The 19,312-nt window shown below is 41.5% G+C and overlaps 1 protein-coding gene across 4 annotated transcripts in view; it reads left to right on the plus strand.

Moving 5' to 3' along the window:
• NEDD4L (NEDD4 like E3 ubiquitin protein ligase) overlaps positions 1 to 19,312 on the plus strand; it is a 332,653-nt gene that overhangs the window by 245,793 nt on the left and 67,548 nt on the right. For all 4 annotated transcript variants that reach the window (XM_058557208.1, XM_058557209.1, XM_058557211.1 and 1 more), the window contains 4 exons: positions 6,127 to 6,177; positions 15,043 to 15,104; positions 15,344 to 15,446; positions 17,116 to 17,282. In XM_058557208.1, the coding sequence (XP_058413191.1) occupies positions 6,127 to 6,177; positions 15,043 to 15,104; positions 15,344 to 15,446; positions 17,116 to 17,282 (383 nt within the window). The remainder of the gene's footprint in view (positions 1 to 6,126; positions 6,178 to 15,042; positions 15,105 to 15,343; positions 15,447 to 17,115; positions 17,283 to 19,312) is intronic.

The raw sequence follows: 19,312 nt of genomic DNA on the forward strand, positions 1-19,312 counted from the left end.
TACTTTTTGAATGTGACTTAGAAATTTTCAGATTCTGTACGTGGCTCGCATTATGTTTCTGTTGCACCAGGCTGGTTAGCTTCTCTCCCTAGGGGATAAGGGCACCCGATCTCTGCGCCTTTAGGGCCTAGCACAGCAGAGCACAGAGCTGTGGGTCACCCTTGCCTGAAGGAGCCAGTAAGCTCAACAGTGCTGCTCACATCGTGTGTGTCTGGTTCCCAAAGTTCTTTCCCCTGGAAAGAATCAGCTCCCCTGGAGTTGATTGGATGTTGAGTTCAGATTATCAAGTGCTCCTGTTGCAAAAAGCTGCAATTCCTGTGGCCCTCAGTTGAGCCCTGGCCTGGAATATGCTTCTGTTTGGAGCAGCGAGAGGACTGAGTGTTCCTGGTTCGCGTCCACTCACCAGAAGGAGGAGGGGCCGTCAGGCCCATCTCATCCCCTGACATACCCGGGTACCTGCAGCAGCCGGACTCCCTTTGAGCCCGTGAAATAGTTCTCGCAGCCCAGTCAGCGCTGGTCTGGTTATGCTCCTGGATGAAAGTGAGGCTGCTGTTGCAGAGCTGTGGTGGTTCAGTCTTGGCCAGCACGGTGGTTCTTTGCTCTGTCTACCCCTCTGTGTTGTCTTCTGAATTTCAAGTAAAATGTCCCTTAAAATAGATGGTCTTCATGATGGCACATTCGCCGGCATGGTTACATTCTGCCTGCCTTCCCAGCATGATTTACGGGAGCCTATAAAAGTCCTGTGAGTTTGCTCTGACATCTTGTTGACATGGAGGTCTTGTTTGTTGTTATAAATAAGAGCCAGTGTCTCCAGGACACACCTTACTCTGTCTTAGTGAATGAGAGGTCTCGTCCCTAACCTTTAAACACTTAAATGGCAGAGGGGTTGGCGGTGTGAAAGCTGTACATGTTTTTATGAAAAAGTATCTGAGTTTTGTTTGCTGTGTTCTGGTGCATATCAAGTGAATTTTAGTAAGAGCATGTGCATTCAGAGAGGGTTTCATCATTACACCTTTTTCTTTATTTTTAGTAGAATGCCAGTTGACTATTTGGTTAGGGTAACTTTGATAACAATGTGTTTTGAAACAGTTCACCTTAAGCCAGAGACTCCAGGTGGTGAAACATTGGATTATGCAATGCACAGTGTGGGTGGAGGCCAGACTCACTCTGTTTCTTCTTGAGCCACAGCCGTTCTGTCGGCATGACAGAGGCCGAGTATATCAAAGTGGGAGGAGAAACAAGAATATTCTTCCTTCCTTTTGTGTGCGACAAAACCGGCTTCATGCATTAGTGAAGAATGAGACAGTGCCTAAAATTAAATGCATCTTGACATTCAGGTTACTCTTCTGACAATAAGCTGGTTGAAGAGTTACTGTATTTGTCACATTTTGTCTAAAAGCTTCTGTAAAAGTTTCCAAGCCATTCGTTATTTAGATAATTCAGAGTGCATGCTTCCGAAGTCATTCTAAAAATAGAACACGTCTCCTGTCTGGTCAGTACTGGTGCCTGAGCATGGGCCGCGTGCTCTGGAAGGAAGCTGCACATGAGGAAGTTGTGTTTAATGGTTTAATGGGAAATAGAAGGTTATTTTTCTGGCTTAGTGTTAGAGTTGTGTTTACTTCAATTTGTAATATACAAAGATCTAATCATACTGTATTTTTACCTTAAATTCTTTTTTCTGAGCTTATGTTCTAGTTCCTCTATATTTCTCTGCCATTTGTCTTGAGAAATTCTAGTATAATTTTCTTGGAAGTCACTACTTAATGATTTCTAAGATGAAATCCCAGGCACTTGGTAGTACTGGATGGTTTTTGTTTGCTGTAGTTGCGTGGCTTTTAAACTTTTGATGGTGGCACACAAACAGAAATTAATTTTAGATCACAGCTTAGTGCACACGTTCATGTATGTATGTAACTGAAACAAGTTTCTTGAAACAGTACTTATATTTCATGTGAGGCACTAATATTTTCTATTTTATTGTATTTAGTTTTGTAAAAATACTTCTTGAGGACTACTAGTGGGATTGCAACTCACAGTTTGAAAAACACCACCTTACTATGTAGCCTCCATTGTTACGTGTGGGTCATTTTACCTTCTAAGATATTCCTTTCCTAACGAGCCTTTGTGACCCTAGCCTTACCTGTGAGCAACCCTTGCTTGCTTTTCTCCCCACACAGTCTGCTCTCCCTTTCAGCTTCGAAGTAAAATGCACAATGTCCCAGCCTTGTTCTTACCACGGCCTCTGTGGTTATCTGTGTGTAGTAAGGTTCAGGTCCCATCCTTGGAGTACAGGTCTAACCTAAAGATCAAAAGTTTGTGTGGTTTCCTGAATGGATGTGAGAAATTGAGTCTCATTTATTTTGTGAGGACAGCGAAGCCTGGTGTCCTCTTCAGTGCTTGGCAGCTCTGGCCCAGTGTGTACACAGGGAGCTTTGGGAAATGCCCAGGGGCCGTACTAGGATTTCACTGGAGCTGTTGTTATAGTCCATGCAGGCTTTGGGTTCCAGTGGCATTCACACATGGTGGCACATATCTCTCCACAACCATGGCGCACACTTGTCCCCTTCCTTATTTAAAAGGGAATCATTATTTTAAAGGAGAGAGGGGCAATCCTGGCGATCCTGGATGTAGTTAATCACTGTTGAGAGAGTAAGCTCTGAGAGAAGACAGTGTTTGGTATATTTCTTTCTCTTTTCCAATAATGGAATATAGATTTGTGTTTCACATTATAAGACATTTCAGGGGCTTTGTTTGACATTGTCATTATGTTGGAAAAATATTTGAGGGCTTGTCAGAAGGGAACGTTTATAATTGTGTTACTAACCTGCACATTTTCAGCCTTTAGAATAGTGCAACAGGTAATTGAGATTGAAATTGACAGCATTTACAACTTAAAAATAAGCACAAGAAATGCCAGTATTCACTGTGTGACTCAGAATTAATTTGGTTTTTCTAGGCTCTTATAGTTAACATGATGCTTGATGGAAATAATTTTGTAATGGAAATTATTAAAAATGGATTTGATTAATGTATTTTTATAGTGTTGGTATAAGATGTTATCCTGTGGCAGTCACAACCTAAGGATGTTGTGATGGCCTTAAATGTTGTTTTTCCGGGGCCCGCAGGTGAGGATCTTACCATACCAGCACACCCTCCCTCACTTTGTCACCATCAAACCTGGGTGCCCTTGAGACATTCCTGCTTCTCGTCTTGGCATAAAGGCCACTGGTAGACTCTCTGATCCTCTATTGGATCTCTTCTGTGGTATTGAAGACATGTTTTAAAATTGGTGTAGTGTCATTAACCTAAATATTTTACAGTGCCTGAAATTTCTATAGTTTAGGCAACAGCGGATTGTTTTGAAACCTAGATCTCACCCACGTGTTCTGTTGACTGATGAAACATTCATGTAAGCCAGTTCCTTTTGACCGTGCGCTGTTCTAACTTGACCCCTATTTTATTGAAAAAAATAATTTTATTCTATCACCCTTGACGTAGATCAGAAAATAAGAGCCTTGTGTTTACTTTAATGGTGAGGTTGCTTCATTTCAGCTGTTTTAGAAATTGTTTTTTAAATGTAATGAGAAAACTTGACAAGGTAGAAGTAAAGCTGCCTAGCTTCCCAGTGAGTGCCTCAGGGAATTCAGTAAACTGTTTCATTTGAGGGAAGGAACAGAGTCAGAACAGGAGGTAGTGTGAAAGATAACATATCAAACCGGCATTTTATCAGAACCACCCCCCCCCAAGTTGCATAAAACTGTATTATCAGAATCCCTTCTCATCCACACCGTTTCGAGCCAGCATCCCAATGAGAAGCCCAGAGCTGAACACACAGCTGTGCTTTCCTGCCGTTGTTGAGATGAGGGACAGAGTATTAGTTAAGAACTAGACTCTGGAACCCACCTGCCCACGATAGGAACTCTGGGCAGGTCCCATACGTCCCTGGTGCCTAGGCTCCCCGTCTGTAAAATGGGTGTGGTAACAGTGCCTGCCTCCTACGGTTGCTGTGAGGATTAGATGCAGCCTTGGCACAGTCCCTTCTTCGCTACTGTGGCCCTAAGAGGCAGGTGCGTGTCTTTTGGTGTCTTTGGGCAAAGCTGAACCCATTTGATCAGTTTAGAAATCTAACATCTCCCTAGCAAAACAAGATGGGCATGGAGATGTTTTGTGAATTTTTGTTACAATGCACTTAGGTTAATGATTGATGAGTAACCTTTCAAAGATACCTGGTTATAAACAGAACTTCGAGTAAGATTGTCCTCTCCTTCTCATGGTTGCACCCTGTGTCCTTTTTCTTCCCAGCACTGGCATCGGTAGCAGGAGGGGAAAGGAGACAAGTGGCAATACCAGACTGTTCACGTTAGGTAGACACACAGTTTATGGTTAATAGTCAACATACTTCTGTTTTTTTTGATTGTCGAGTTAACTAACATTTTTACTAGCTTTATCTAAATCAGCCAAATTGAGAACTGGAATGCTCCCTAAACCCTTGGACAGCAAAGATGTCTGCCTTTTCCGGGCTTTCTGCTGACTGCTGCTTTTGTTAAGATGCGCAGCCTTTATTGGCACCGTCCAGCCTTGTGCTAGATGAGGGACCTCCATGGTGGGTTGTAGCAGATAGAACTGAGAAAACAGAAGAAAGGAGAATCTCATCATAAGGACTGGGGCTGGTCTCTTGCTTCATGCACACCTGACCCAGTGATAACTTTGATTTGTCATTATCTTTCATGCATCATTTAGAGGAGACAGAGCTTTCTAGTTAATCAGATTTTCTAAATTGCCTAAAAGGAAATCCTAAGCGTGGAGCAAATCATTTCAATAAATCTTGTTCATGTTTTTTAAATGTAAGAAGAGAAGTTTTTCAAGTACCTTTGAATAGTAGTTTCTGTAAATTGGAAAAGTTCATGATAAACTGGCAATGAGTGGAAATAAGAGCCCAGGATTCGGAGTTAGGCTGTCTGGATTCTCTTTGGGGCTTTTCCTCAAGCCAGCTGTGGGTCGGGTCTGATTACATCTAAAGAACTTTCCAGCTTTTAGACATTTTGAATATGGTAGAATATGCGTGTTTTTATATGAGGGCAACAGAAGTCGTCGTCTTCCTATTTGCACCTCAGGTCATCTAAATGGCAGAGGCTGTGACACCGACACTGTAACAGCAGGACATAGTGTAGACATGACCTATCAGACGCCCTGTGGTCTAGGCCAGTGGCCCCTGAACCCATTATGACTACCCAGGCGACTCCCAGAGTCTGAAAGGGAACTTGTGAGCTTCTCCAAATGAATTTCAACTGCGTCTCTTTATTTATTTGTTTGTTTGTTTATTTTTCTGTCTCAGGGCCAATTTCCCCCAAATCCCTTTTTCTCCCCCAGCTTTATTGAGATATAATGGACATATAACATTGTGTAAGTTAAAGGTGTATAATGTGTTGATTTGATACACCTATATATTGCAAAGTGATGACCACCATAGTTGTTAGCTAACAGAATTTCAGGATGGGTCTCTTTAAGTCAGAAAGATATATGCTGTGTGGTAGATGGAGAGAGGAAGAAGCACGTGTGTCCAAAAATTAACCAGTAACTAACCCATGAACTTGGATTCTGAAGCAGTGTACTTACTAGGCTGAAAGTTCGAGGCCATTTTTTTGTGATAAGTAATTTATAAGATTTATTAATAACTAGACTCGATGCTCTTTCCCTAGACTCTCAGTTCTCAGGGAGCTCTTGAGTTTATAGCACTTGATCAATATTGGTTGAAATGTTCCCAGCACCTCTTTCCTGTCTTCTCTTTACACTGGGCTAGCTGTGCCCCCAAACCCTCTGTGGTCCCACGTGTCCCTCCCCTTACCGATCACAGGCCTCCCAGGTCCAAGATAGGATCTGTTTTCATTCTGTTGGGTAGAGACGCCCAACAGAGTCTCAGGCAGCTAAGGATCCAGGTGTATGAGACCTTGGGCTCACCCATCTCCGAGGTGACAGCTGTCTGTGCCTTCTGCCTTTGACCTGTCCTCACCTCACCTCTGTGTCAGGCCCCAGCCTTTGTCTCTATTTGTAAAGAAACATTTTTAAGAATGCTGACACTCAGTTAGTAGATGGAAACATATTAACTCTCTGCTCTCTTCTCAACAGACACGAGACGACTTCCTGGGCCAGGTGGACGTGCCGCTTAGTCATCTCCCGGTAAGGACAGTTACTTGCTTTATTTGCATGCTGTGAGCAATGGTTTCTGATTGTTTGCATTTATGTGTATTTTCAGAGTGATATTTTCTCAATACAATGGAGAAGGCTAAAATAAAGAAAGTATACTCTGGCCCTGTTCCTTTCTAGAAAGTCGTCCTTTCAAGGGGATAGGAAGGAGATAACTTAATTGTAAAAATCAGGTGTACCTGAATCATACAGGTATGCCAGTCAGCATCGCCAGCTCCTTTCTCTTCTGCTCTTCCGCTAGTCTTTTGTCACTAGTCTTCCTTTGTCACATCATACAAAACAGCTACCTTTCTTCTGTCTAACCTCTCCTTCTTGTCAATGGAATGTCTTTGCTTTCAGATTCATCCTTTGGGTGTAGACAAACATTTATTTCCTTTGTCTAGAGTTGCACATGCTTTTTCTCTTGGGCTACCTCTATCCAAGCTGGTCTTTCCCAGAGTTGAGTGTATGGCTTTCTCAGCACAGAGACAGAAGATGCTGTTGGTTCTGAGTGAACTTGTCAGCTGGAAACACCCACGCTGGCTTCCAAAATTGTACTGAGCTAGCATGTTTGGTGTTGCTACTTTCTCTGTGCTCAGATGAGTAGCAGAACAACCGAGGCTGCTGACTAGTACCTGAGGTTAGAAGTGTCACCTGCATGCTCCAGAAAGCAATATACATAGAATGTGGGGACAGGACCTGGAGGCCTAGGTGCAAAGTAGATCATCTCGTATTCCAGCTTGGGTTTTCCAGATTCTTCCATCCCTCCTCCTGGCCCTTCTTCCCCTGGGCAGCACAGAGTGGCTTAAGTAGCACTTAAGAGAGGATAAGTCAAATGTTTCTGCCTTCCAAAGTCATTTTGTTATATATTTTATTAAGACTTTGTGTGAGCAAATATCATAAATTGTCTGTAAACTAAAATGACTTAAACCACCTAGTAAGCCTACCACTGCATTGAAATTGTGGCTGTTACCATATGTTCAATACCAAGAAAGACTGCGTCTTACCCAGGAAACTTTGAAGATATGTTGTGAAGGAATGTGATAGCAAACGATTTAGTCTTATTTACTGAGGGGAGCGCTTAGGGAAGAAAGCTTTCAAGTGCATTCTCTTCCAAAAGATTGGAAGCAAAAATGATATCATTAAAGTATTTTGGTTTGTTTCTGTATAAAAACCTGAAGCTGTAGGTGCTTGCAGAGGGTGCATGCGTGTGCATGAGACTGGTTCCATAAGCCATCAGAAACCTGATTATTCTCTTAAAGGCACATTGAGAGGATGTGGGTATCTCAACATTCGCGAGGAAAAACTCCTCACATATTTCTGCATCAGTAGGTCTTCTGTTTATGCTCTTCAGGTTGAAGCTGTAGTGTCCTCACGCTTTTAGACAATGTTGGTTGGTTGGCCAAGTCTTCAGTGGGTGACCCCAACCAACCTTCTCCCTAACATGAAAACCACGTTTCAGTCAAGGCAAATTATAAACTAATATTCTCTAAGACGTGTAAGTGAAATCTTTAAACACCTTGGTCCAGCCATCCCTTGTTTGAGTGATTGAGTGCAGTTTGATTTTGAAAGATTGGGTGGGACTCCCAGAAAACAGAAGAATGTTCCTCTTAGAGACCAAGTCAGTAGAGGAAATAGTTCAGCTTTGGATTTGGATGGAGGTAAGAGTGAGCTTTTAAAGAAGAAAGTGGTGCCAGGGCTCAGGGCTAGAATAGAAATGAGCCAATTAAAGAGAGTAGAACATGAATGCCTAGAGAGGACTGAGTACTTTTACATGAGCTGAGCCAGTTGAGTAATGGAGCTTCCCAATTTTGCATCTGCCCGAAGGTTAGTTTACATTGGAGTGCCACTATCTCCATACTTAAAATTGACTAGCTTTGTGGAGCCAACTACAGCCTGAGAGATGGACCACAAAGGAAGCAAAAGGAGAATGGGGAAGGTACATCCTTTATCCTCTGAGTGGTGGTGCAGCCCACCTAGCGCATGTTCTGAATGGACATGGCCTTTGGGCCCAGCATTTGAGGTGCTTTCATGTGTACAGTCACACATCACTTAACAATGGAGATACATTCTGAGAAATGCATCATTTGGTGATTTCATCATTGTGTAAACATCACAGAGTGTGCTTACACAAACCTATGTATAGCCTACTACACACCTAGGCCATATGGTACTAATCTTATGGGACCACCATCATGTATGTGGTCCATCATTGACCTAAACGTCGTTATGTGGTGCATGACTGTCTATTTGATCATATGTTTAGGACACTCAAGGGAAAATCGCACATTGTCATATTTTGTGTGATAACACAAGTGTGGGTGTGTAAAATGGATGTTAGCATTTGAATATATTTTGTGGAGTAAATAATAGACGCTCTTTTCTTGATAACTACATGACCGTTGTCAAAACAACTTATATATGGCCTATGGATTCAATATTTGTCAAAATCAAATTTTAGATAAATTAGGAAGATTGTTTTATTTGTAATGAGAGAACATAATGGAAAGCAGTAATGTGGTAATAAAGTTGCCATTGCCAACCTACCCCAGGCTTTTCAAGGTTTAAGGAATCTGACTGGCTATTTGATTATTAATTAATTTTATACAGCCCCATTCACTGATAGAGAATTTATTCCTTCAGTAGATATTTGCTGATAGGAATGATTCTAATACCTGAGGAAAAATCAGTGAAGCAAGTTCCTCCCTCATGTAGCTTAGCAGTGCCACCCGTTACAGTGGCCACATGTGGTAGTTGAGCATTTGAAATGTGGCTAATGTGACTGAGGAACTGAACTGATAATTTTATTTTATTTTAATTAATTAAAATTTAAATTTAAAAAGCAACATGTGGCAAATGGTACCATATTGGATGGTGCATGTGAGGATCAGACCCGAGTTTCCTGGCTTGGATAAAAAAAATGTATGATTCTGGGTTCCCTTTTCCTCAGATAATTCTTGGCCATTAGAGGGGACTGTGGGTGGAGGGATTCCCAAACCCAGCAGTTTTACTCCCTGATTCTTCATTCAGCTTTTTTCCCCTACTTGAGACTGTTTCTCTCTAGTTCTGCATGTCTAATATACCAAGAATAGGTAAGTAATAAGAAAAGGCTCAGAAATTTGGAATCACAGAAATTAAGATAGAAGTTATTTTTTATTAGTATTTTTTTAAATCTCTGTTAGCAAAATTCCTAATTGCTGTGCCTCTGTGTTGACATATATGTGCACTTAAATTATAAGACATTTTAAGCAAGGAATAAGGCTTTATCTTGTTGCCCCAAGGTACCATGAACCTTTATTTCTTTAAAAAAAAAAAATCATCTCTGCCTTGATGCTAGTCTAAGAAGTTGCCAACATTTGTGTGAAGTTCTTTTCTATATCTGGAGCTCGATGGAGAAGATTCAAGACAGCAGAACTAAACTTAGTGTAATCTGTCATGATTGTTAGGAAATTATTTTTAATAATTTAAATAGCCTATTTTGTGTTGTTTGCCTGTGTGTTTTTGAAAAAGAAATATTTTGGACCTAGTAATTGATGTTTGCTGAAGAACCTTCTTCCCTTGCTGAAATTCTAGAGGCCTGTTGGTGCAGTTGCCAGTGGATATTGGTGTTCGCAATGTAAAACCTTGCTTTTAAATTCTTAGGAATGGCTCTCCTAAGCTGCCCTTATTTGCAGCTATAAATTCCCTGACCCCAAGAAGCCTACCAGGAGGACTAGAAGGTCTGAGTGACCCTACCTCTCAGTGGGCTGGTTTAGGAGTGGACCCTTCCATGGACGCACACTGCAAAGTTACAGTCTCTTTGGCATCTCAGACCTGGCGCACACGGTCCTCCTCGGCCCACTGCCCAATATTGGGTCCCTGGATTAATTACGTGCCCTGCTGGGCCTTGCATGCGAGTCCAGGTGGGAGCTCTGCCCGGGAGACAAGCGAAGGAGGCCGCTGGGAACAGAGAGGCAGGCGGGGAGGGTGGTGTGAAGCCGGGGCGCACTCTGCGTGTTAGAGTCACTGCCTCGATCATCGACCACAGTGGCCGGAGGAGGCCAGTGTCAGCTCCATCACTGTCCCCTAAACAGGAAAGAGTGATAATGAGACAGAAAACACACTTCTTTTTCCCCCTTGGGGGGAATTCGTGGATTCCTCAGTGCTTTATATTTATCAAATGCTTCCAGATGAAAGAAAATAAGCTTAGAATGTGATTTGCTTTCATTCTTGGCCCTCAGACTCAATTCTCCTAGTTTTATTTGTGGGAAAAAAAAAGGATAGAAAATAAGACCCAAGGAGTCTGGAATGGTAGGGACCTCTGTTGCCTTTGCTTCTGTTCCAAATTTGCCACTCAGCTGAATATTTCTTTTCCATTTTATTTATTTTTGAGGGTGGGCGTGAGTAAAAAAGAGGGAATAGGGGAGAGTAAATGAGGTTAGTAGCCTGACCCTTTATGCAGGTCCAAGAATTAAGAAAACATGAATTCATATTTACGGAAGTCTCCAAAGGTCAGGCTTTAAAAGATCTCTCGGGATTTGTTGGCTCCGATCTGGGAGATGAGCGAGTCGCCTTGGTAACCTTAATAAGTTAGTAATCCCCTCTGGGCCTGTGTTTTCTCACCTATAAAATGAGGGCATTCACGTAGACGATACCAAGTTTCCATCCAGCTCTGTGAATCACATCTTAGCTGTTCCGTGGCGTTCCCTGAGCAGAGGCCCCGCCAGCCATGGTGACATGCATGTTACCTGGGAGATGTGGGCAGCGTGACACACTGGAGGCATGTGGAAGAGATGAGACTGTCATTTAGGAAGGTGGCCTGCCATCCTGACATCTGCACTATAGTTGAAACAGCTCCTTTTTTCTTCTTTTGTGTCAGGGCACTAAGAGTAAACTTAGCTGTACCTGTACTATAATTGTTGGTTTTTTTAAAAAACTCCTTTTTACATCTGTTTGTTAAATTCAGTGCATCATTGCCTGAAAGTTCATGCAATACTTTGTGACTTGTCTTGGCTAATTAATTAGGGACTAAAATAACTATAAGACTTGTATTAACAACAGGATGATATTTCTGGCAGGTGTTTGCCTATTACGCCTCTTCCTTTGTCAGGTGCATCTCCCCTGCCCTTTGAGCCCCCAGCTCACCCACCCCTGCCCAGCTACAAAAATCTCTGCATCCATGGGAATGCACTGGGGTAGAGAGAGCTATTTTAAAAACATGAATTTCTCCTGTGTTAGTCAAGTGCTACTCAAGGCAACCATGGGTAACTTTAGAATCTGTTTTCCTAGAGGGAGGCATTTCCAGGCTGGTGGTATTGTTTGGTGCCTTAACTGTACTTGAAGGTAACTCAGATGATGCGCACACCTTTTATATTTACGACTGATAGCAGGGTAATCGTTCCCTCTCACAGGTACAGAATTCAGTATCATAGAGCTTAGAGGGACTTCAGAGCCCATTTATCCACTCCCTGTATTTTACAGGTGAGGACACCTGGGCCCAGAGAGAGAGGTGACTTGCCCAGTGTTCAGCTGATTGGTGCCAGGGCTGGACCAGACCCTGGGTCTCCATCACTGATGTGTGATGTAGTCAAGGGCCTGGGGCAGATGGGCTTAGCCTAAGGCTTGGGTGCTTTTGAGGGTTGCATGCAGCTTTTGAGTCTAGTGTCCTGGTAGGGCCATTCCCTTCCATTTGCCTACAAAACTGTTTAGCTCACTGTATGTCACAGTGACTGCAGTTCTACTGAAAGCAATTAAACTTTTTAAGATGGAAGCGCTGTGTATCCAAAAGATTTTCTTTTGAATGCTCATGCCCTGGGTCAGGAGACAGCAGCATCCATTTTGGCCAGTAATACTGTTGGCATCAATCTGTTTGAGATGGCTTTCTACCAGGAACACGGGCAGTGCCGTCCTGGCAATTTCCACTGGACTTTTCTTCAGAGAATATGATCAAACTGGAACCTGGATAACGCCAAGAGAATCCTATAGTTATCTACAAGATCACCATCTTGTTCGGGCTAGAGAATTTTCATGGAGGTGAATTTTCATTTTGTAATGTCCTACGTAGTACTGAGTTGGCAATACTCACAAGTGACGTGAAAATGTAGAGTTGGCTGATGGTGATGATGGTCATTGTTAAGTGTCCCCAGCACCCTTGTGAGGACTTTGTGTATACCAGCTGAAGTGATTGGTTCAGTCCTCAAATCCTGTGCGTAACATGCTGTTACTGCTCCGCTTTGTAGATGAGGACATGAGGCACAGAGAGGTCAGGAACTTGCCCTTGGCCACCGGGCTCTGTAAGTAACAAAGTCAGGACAGACCTTGGAGCTCTGCCTCTTGATCTGTGTGGTGTCTGTCATTTAAACTGTGTAGCATATGGACAGTTTCGTTTTCAGAGTCGCTCTCAGCTCCACTTTTCTCTGTTCACGCTCTCGTGTGCTCTCTGCTGCTCCCGAATTCCTCATGCCTGCTAATGATCCTGTAGCTTTGCTCAAGCTGTTGATTTCCTTAGCTTGAACTACCCTTCCTCCCAATTCTCCACCTATCAAATCTTTCCCATTCTTCTCGGATCTGACCACACATCTGAAAACTGTTTTCTTCCTGAAGTCAAAATCAGTCTGTTCCCTCCACCCCAAGTCTCACAGAACGTATCCTCCACATGTCGGTGAATTTGTTCTGCTTTAGATTCTAGTTATTTGTTGATATGATGGCCCCTCCTACATGGTTGTAACCCTAAGGAAAGGTACCATGTTGCATCCACATGTATTTCACATGAGTATTGTTCTAAAATTTTGTGTTGGTTAAATAAATGAAAAAAGGAAGAAATACCGCAATAGTATTCTTGATTAATAAGTTTTCCGTTATAAGTGATGTATATTTGGAAACTTTTTTTTTTTTAGAAAATATTTCCAAAATGTCTGAGTTTACTTTACTGCCTTAGTGAGAACAGTCTAGAGAATATGCAGGCATACCTCTGAGATATTGCAGAGATAAAGTGAATATCGCAGTGAAGCAAGTCACATGACTTTTTTGGTTTCCCGGTGCATATAAAAGTTATGTTTGCACTCTACTGTAGTCTATTAAGTATGCAGTAGCATTATGTCTGAAGAAATGACGTACATACCTTAATTTAAAAATACTTCATTGCTAAAAAAATGCTAACCATCATCTGAGCTGTCAGCAAGTTGTAATCTTTTAGCTGGTGGAGGATCTTGTAAAAAACTCAGTACTTGTGAAGTACAATAAAATGAAGTATGCCTGTAATTGACTTTCTTCAGTGATGGTGAGTTTTCATGGCCTTGGTAGTTTTCTGTAGATCAGATGAATTGATCAGCTACTTGTACAAGTGCCTACTTTGTGTCAGACAATGTTCTTGGCACCAAGGATACAATGGTGAGCAAATCCAAGTCTCTGATCTCATGAGCTTACGTTGAAGAAGTGATGGATCATACACTAGTAAATAAATAAATGAACAAGATAATTTCAGACAGTGGAAAGGGGGAAGATATAACAGGATGCTGTGATAGAGGGTGATAAGGGGAGGTTAATGGTGGTGCTTAAGATGCGATCTCTTGGGCCAGCCCCGTGGCTTAGCGGTTAAGTGTGCGCGCTCCGCTGCTGGCGGCCCGGGTTCTGATCCCAGGCGCGCACCGACGCACCGCTTCTCCGGCCATGCTGAGGCCGTGTCCCACATACAGCAACTAGAAGGATGTGCAGCTATGACGTACAACTGTCTACTGGGGCTTTGGGGGAAAAAATAAAAAATATAAGATGCAATCTCTGAGGAGCCATCCTGGGATCTCAGACCTGGATGGCAATGTGGAGGCAGCCATGGCCATCTGGAGAAGGACCAGCTAGGGCAGGGTTAGATGTGATGTGCGCACAGGACAGATGAGGACAGGACAGTTAGAGTAAGGGGTGGATGGAGAGACTGGTTCACAGTGAGGTTAAAGGTAATTAAGAGCCAGATCGTGTTTGACTTTGTAAGCCATGGGAAAGAATTTTCAGTTTATTATAAGCAGAGTAGGAAGCCTTTTGGGAGTTTAAATCAAGGAATGACATAAACAGATAACTTCAAATATAAATGCATGCACCCATACCCATCTGATATAATAAATCATGGTACTGTGCTTTGTCTCTCTTGCTACAAAAGTAAATATTTTAAATTGTGTTTAATTGAGTCTAGTTATTTGAGGTTTTACCAAATATAGTATTTAAAAATTAATGAAATAGTAACATTTATTTTTCCAATTTCCTGCTTGCTCTGACCAACTGATTTTGCACAATAAAATGAATACTGATTTCTTTTAAAATCTATCACAATTACATCCTTAGCTTCATGAAATAAACACCAGCAAAAGGCAGCTTGATGGTGCTACGTAGGACAGTCTCTGAAGGAGATGATCTTTCATTTATCTTAGGCCAACATGATATTTTAATGTTAAAAATAAAGTAAAATTGCCTTCACAGATTCCATCGTGAATCTTTTCCTGTTAGCTCCACTTTTAGGTTTCTTGAATCATAGGAGAAGGCGGCACCAGTGACCGCTGGTTTTCCAGCGTTAATCAGCAGTGTGAGATTGAGGCCTGCACCCTGCAGTTGGAAATTACACTTGGCAATGACGACTATAATTTTGTCATTGTCTGAGGCTGGGGTTGGTTCCTGAAAACGGACGTTGATAGTGACATCTAGTGGATCTTGAGTAGGTAAAGTTGTGTTACCTATAAAATGTTTAATTGTCAAGTACTGGTTGTGGAACCAACTCCGTTTTCACCGTTCCCACATTCTTAAACATGAAAATGTATTCTCTGTAATCCAGTCTGGTGTATCTATAATATGAAAGTATCCAGAGTATTGAAACTTAATTAATTCTTCTTCCTGTAGACAGAAGATCCAACCATGGAGCGACCCTATACATTTAAGGATTTTCTCCTCAGACCGAGAAGGTAAGGCTTTGGGGGACAGGTGTCCTTTAGGCTTTGGCTGTTGGTTTTCTCTGAGAAAGATTTCCACTTTTGTCCTGTTTCATCTTTTTAAAAAGTCATCATAACTTATATGGTGACTGATAAACAATAATGTACAACAAAAATTTCACAATAAAAAAAATGAAAAAAAAAGTCATCATAAATAATGCAAGATATAACCAAGTCATATCCTTTATAACCAATTTTCTTACATTATGCAGTCATAAATCTCGAGTTAAGGGATTTTTGCGATTGAAAATGGCCTATATGCCAAAAAATGGAGGTCAAGATGAAGAAAACAGCGAGCAGAGGGATGATATGGAGGTAAGCTGCAGAGCCTCAGGCCTTGGTCTGTTTCCCTTGCCTGAGATCATATTAATATTTTACTTTAAGACTTTATAATTTAAGAAAATAAAAGTTTATAAAGCTTAAATATGAAAAAAGTTACGTGTGTCCATGAATCTGTCTTTGATAATTTACCCATGTTTGTTTTAGTAAAAAAGATGGACTTTTCATTTTATGTTACAACACCGACAATTGAAGAGAATTCTCTTTATAAAATGCTATTCCCATATTTTATTGATAGCACCACCCCTGTGTGAAATTCTCCTCACATATTTAATTCTCTTATTTGTTTGGACTTGCAGCTCTTTGTAAATCCCTTTTAGCACTTGAAATTGCTTGAAAGTGGATAAAATGATTTAGAAAATCTTTTTGAAGTTTCTTGCCCATTTGCCATAGGTGATAGCATGTATGAGGAAGCTCTCCTCTAGAAATGCCGTTTTGAAATTAGCTGTCCAGAGGAATCTTCTTTTCTTCCCTCCTGGCATGGCTGCCGTTTAACTTTCTAGTCACATACCTATAGTGTGGGTCCTGTTGTACCTTCTCAGCACACACTTCAGACAGTGCTGTTTTGTTAGACAAATTCTCCTATTGTTCTGAAAATGTCCATTAAACAAAGCCTCTTTATGGCTTATTTGCACATCTGTTTGCAGCTGTTGCATATACGTGATATGTGAATAATGTGTTACAGGCAAGTTAACCAAACCCCCCTCAGACCAAGAGGTCCTATTTCCAGGCAGTATTTCATTTGTGAGCTTTCATCTCTCTCTATATATGAGGAGGAGTCAAGTGGGTGGTAGGCAGTTATGAATATTAAGATTTTATAAGCACATCGCCAGATTTTTATCTCAAATCCCAGGAATTTTTTACACTCTTCTGGTCTTCCAACTGCAGTAACCAGTGAATTACTGAATTTTCCAGTGACTTTACTAGGGGATGTTAGGAAGGAATACTTAATGCCTAAAATATGTGTTGGAAAAATGTAACTCTAACTCTGGTACCATGAAGCCTGTTTATGTGGCGGCAGCAAGTGGGGAGTGCTTAAGTAGAAAGCAGCTTCCAGACTTTTTTGGCTCCCATGATTGTACCAGATGCAAAATGTGAGCTTTCCCTCCAAAGCCAGCCTTGGTACCATTGTCCCTGGGGAGCTATAAAGCCCTGGGCCTCCTGGTCACCCATGCCGGGATTTCTGTTAGAACACATGTCCAATACAGCCCATCTTCCCAGCTCCCCTTACCTTATGGAGGTGTGGAAAAGACAGCAGCTGTAACATGACCCATGTCATGGGCTTGGTTTTGTACAGCCCTGGAGGCCTTCAGTTCAAAATAATGAACATGAAATATGAAAAGAGTATAATGTGACTTAAGTAACATATAACACACTGTACATATCCAAATCTGTGTTGCCCCCTACAATGTAGTCGTCTTAGAAGGCAGCACAATTAATTGGCCATTGCTCAAAATATTTTTGAGACTCTTCTAGAATTGGTTTTTTGCTCTTTTTTGGGAATTCTTCAAATGTGGTACACGAGGCCACTGCAAGAGCCAGAGTGCAAAGGAGCAAGGAAGAAGGACACGGACCACACTGTGCTTGTCTTTTCCTCACATGTCAAGAGCCAGCCTCATCTCTCCCGTTTGATTTCGTTCCACAGCATGGTTGGGAAGTTGTCGACTCGAATGACTCGGCTTCTCAGCACCAGGAGGAGCTTCCTCCCCCTCCTCTGCCCCCCGGGTGGGAAGAAAAAGTGGACAATTTAGGCCGAACTTATTATGTCAACCACAACAACCGGACCACTCAGTGGCACCGACCAAGCTTGATGTGAGTACTGTGTGATGGTTGGAACACATCCTTATACTCCGCAGTTAGGTCTGAACATGGCAGCTCTTGGGCAAGGTTGGGAAATACATCTTATATCAATAAAAGCATATGGTTGTGTAGTACAACAGGATTCTTCCTCCTTTAGTTAAAGAGCGTGGGAGCCCATCAGAGTGCGTGTATTATAAGGGAGCTCTTGCATTTGTATCACATTCTACTATTGTAAATATGAACTTATTTTGTATGTCTTCTTTATATATTCGTGAAATAGAAAGCAGAGGTTATTTTTTATAGATTTATCTTATGTATGGTGATTATAATACTTCCCCTTTTCTTCATCTTCCTCTCGTAACTAACCTGGAAAGGAAAACAGCAAACAAATTGGCTGTGCAATTTTCTCTTTTCTCTAAGTTTCTGGATTTTTTATTCTCTTTAAATACTTGATTTGGAAATTCTCTCAAGAACGTCTTTTTCCTTTTTTGGGAAATTTATATATCACCCCTTGATATAATTAGAAACACACAAGAGGGTTGCAAACTCAGTAATTACTGTTTATTCTAATTCCACACCGGCCTCAGGGCTGCAGTGAATTGATGACTGTTTTGTTCACTCGGCAATTTTTGGTTTGGTGATAGCAAATAAACACTTATTAAACCTCAACCACTATAAAAAATGATTCAAAGCAGCTTGTTTTTAAATCACAGTATTTTAAGTCATAGTATACAGCAAGACCTAAAACTATTAATATACAATAAAAGGCAAAAACAAAGTATTAAAAGAAGGAAAAGGAGGGTCCAGCCCAGTGGTGTAGTGGTTAAGTTCACGCACTCCCATTCGGCAGCCCAGGGTTCACGGGTTCGGATCCTGGGCGTGGACCTACACACCACTTATCAAGCCATGCTGTGGCAGGCGTCCCACACATAAAAGGGAGGAAGACGGGCATGGATGTTAGCTCAAGGCTAATCTTCCTCACAAAAAAAATAGGAAAAGGAAAAATTATTCTAGAAATCATGAGCTCCCTAGCAGCCAAGACGAGGTAATTATCAATGGATTATGTAATTTTCAATATGTAATAAAAGCAAATATATTAGATGAGATAATTTTCTCTTTAATCCAGACCCTGAAAGAAATTTGCTAATGATGGTTTTTAAATGAGTGTTATTAGCAATGTGGTGGATGGTGTTATCAATAACCCTTTTTATCTTTAGAAATTGCAAAGATATTCTGCATATGACTGTGAGTGGGGAAAGTGGTCTAGGTCTAGGTTTTGTTTGATTTAGAGAAAGCTTGCAGAATCTGCAATATTGAATAGCCAGTTCTTCCTAAGCCCCCAAGTGGGTTCTCGTGAATATCTGCTGTCCTTGGTCCGCTTTGGACTGCCCAGCATGGACAGCTCATTGTTCCCAGGACAGCATAAATACCTGAACATGCTGATGATGTTGTTGTAATTTTTTTCCCATGGAAATGGCTTAGTTGATTCTTTTAATTAATTAATTTTTACTGTTTCCCTTTGATTAATGACCATAGCTATTAAAACTGTTGTAAGCCATTTAACTACTCTAGTTATTTGTAGTAAAAAAAGAAAAAAATATGGACCCACCTTGAACTTGGTTACATGTAGTGATCAGTAGACTCTTGGTAGCAATACCCCCAACAAAGCACTATTATCTACCTTTGCTAAACATCATAAGAAAGGAGTACCTGATAACATGGCACTCTGTGGGGACCGGAGTGTCACGTGCCCTCTGTAGAAACGTGACCACTAGCAGCCCACAAAGAAAGAAATACTAATGGCCAATACGTATATGGAAAAATGTTCACCTTTGTTAATAATTTTCGTGCGGATTGAAATCTATATTTGGAGGATAAATGGAGATAATTGCTACTTTCTCTACCTCACAGAGTTGTGAAACTAATGAGGGAATTCCTGAGAAAACACTTCATACGTTTTTTTAAACATACCACCTTTGGTGGCAGTGTCCCAAAGAAGTAACCAAAAGCAAAAGATATAACTTGTGCATTGCTGGCTCATC

The sequence above is a fragment of the Diceros bicornis genome, chromosome 16, assembly GCF_020826845.1.
Source record: "Diceros bicornis minor isolate mBicDic1 chromosome 16, mDicBic1.mat.cur, whole genome shotgun sequence".
Lineage (NCBI taxonomy): Eukaryota > Metazoa > Chordata > Mammalia > Perissodactyla > Rhinocerotidae > Diceros > Diceros bicornis.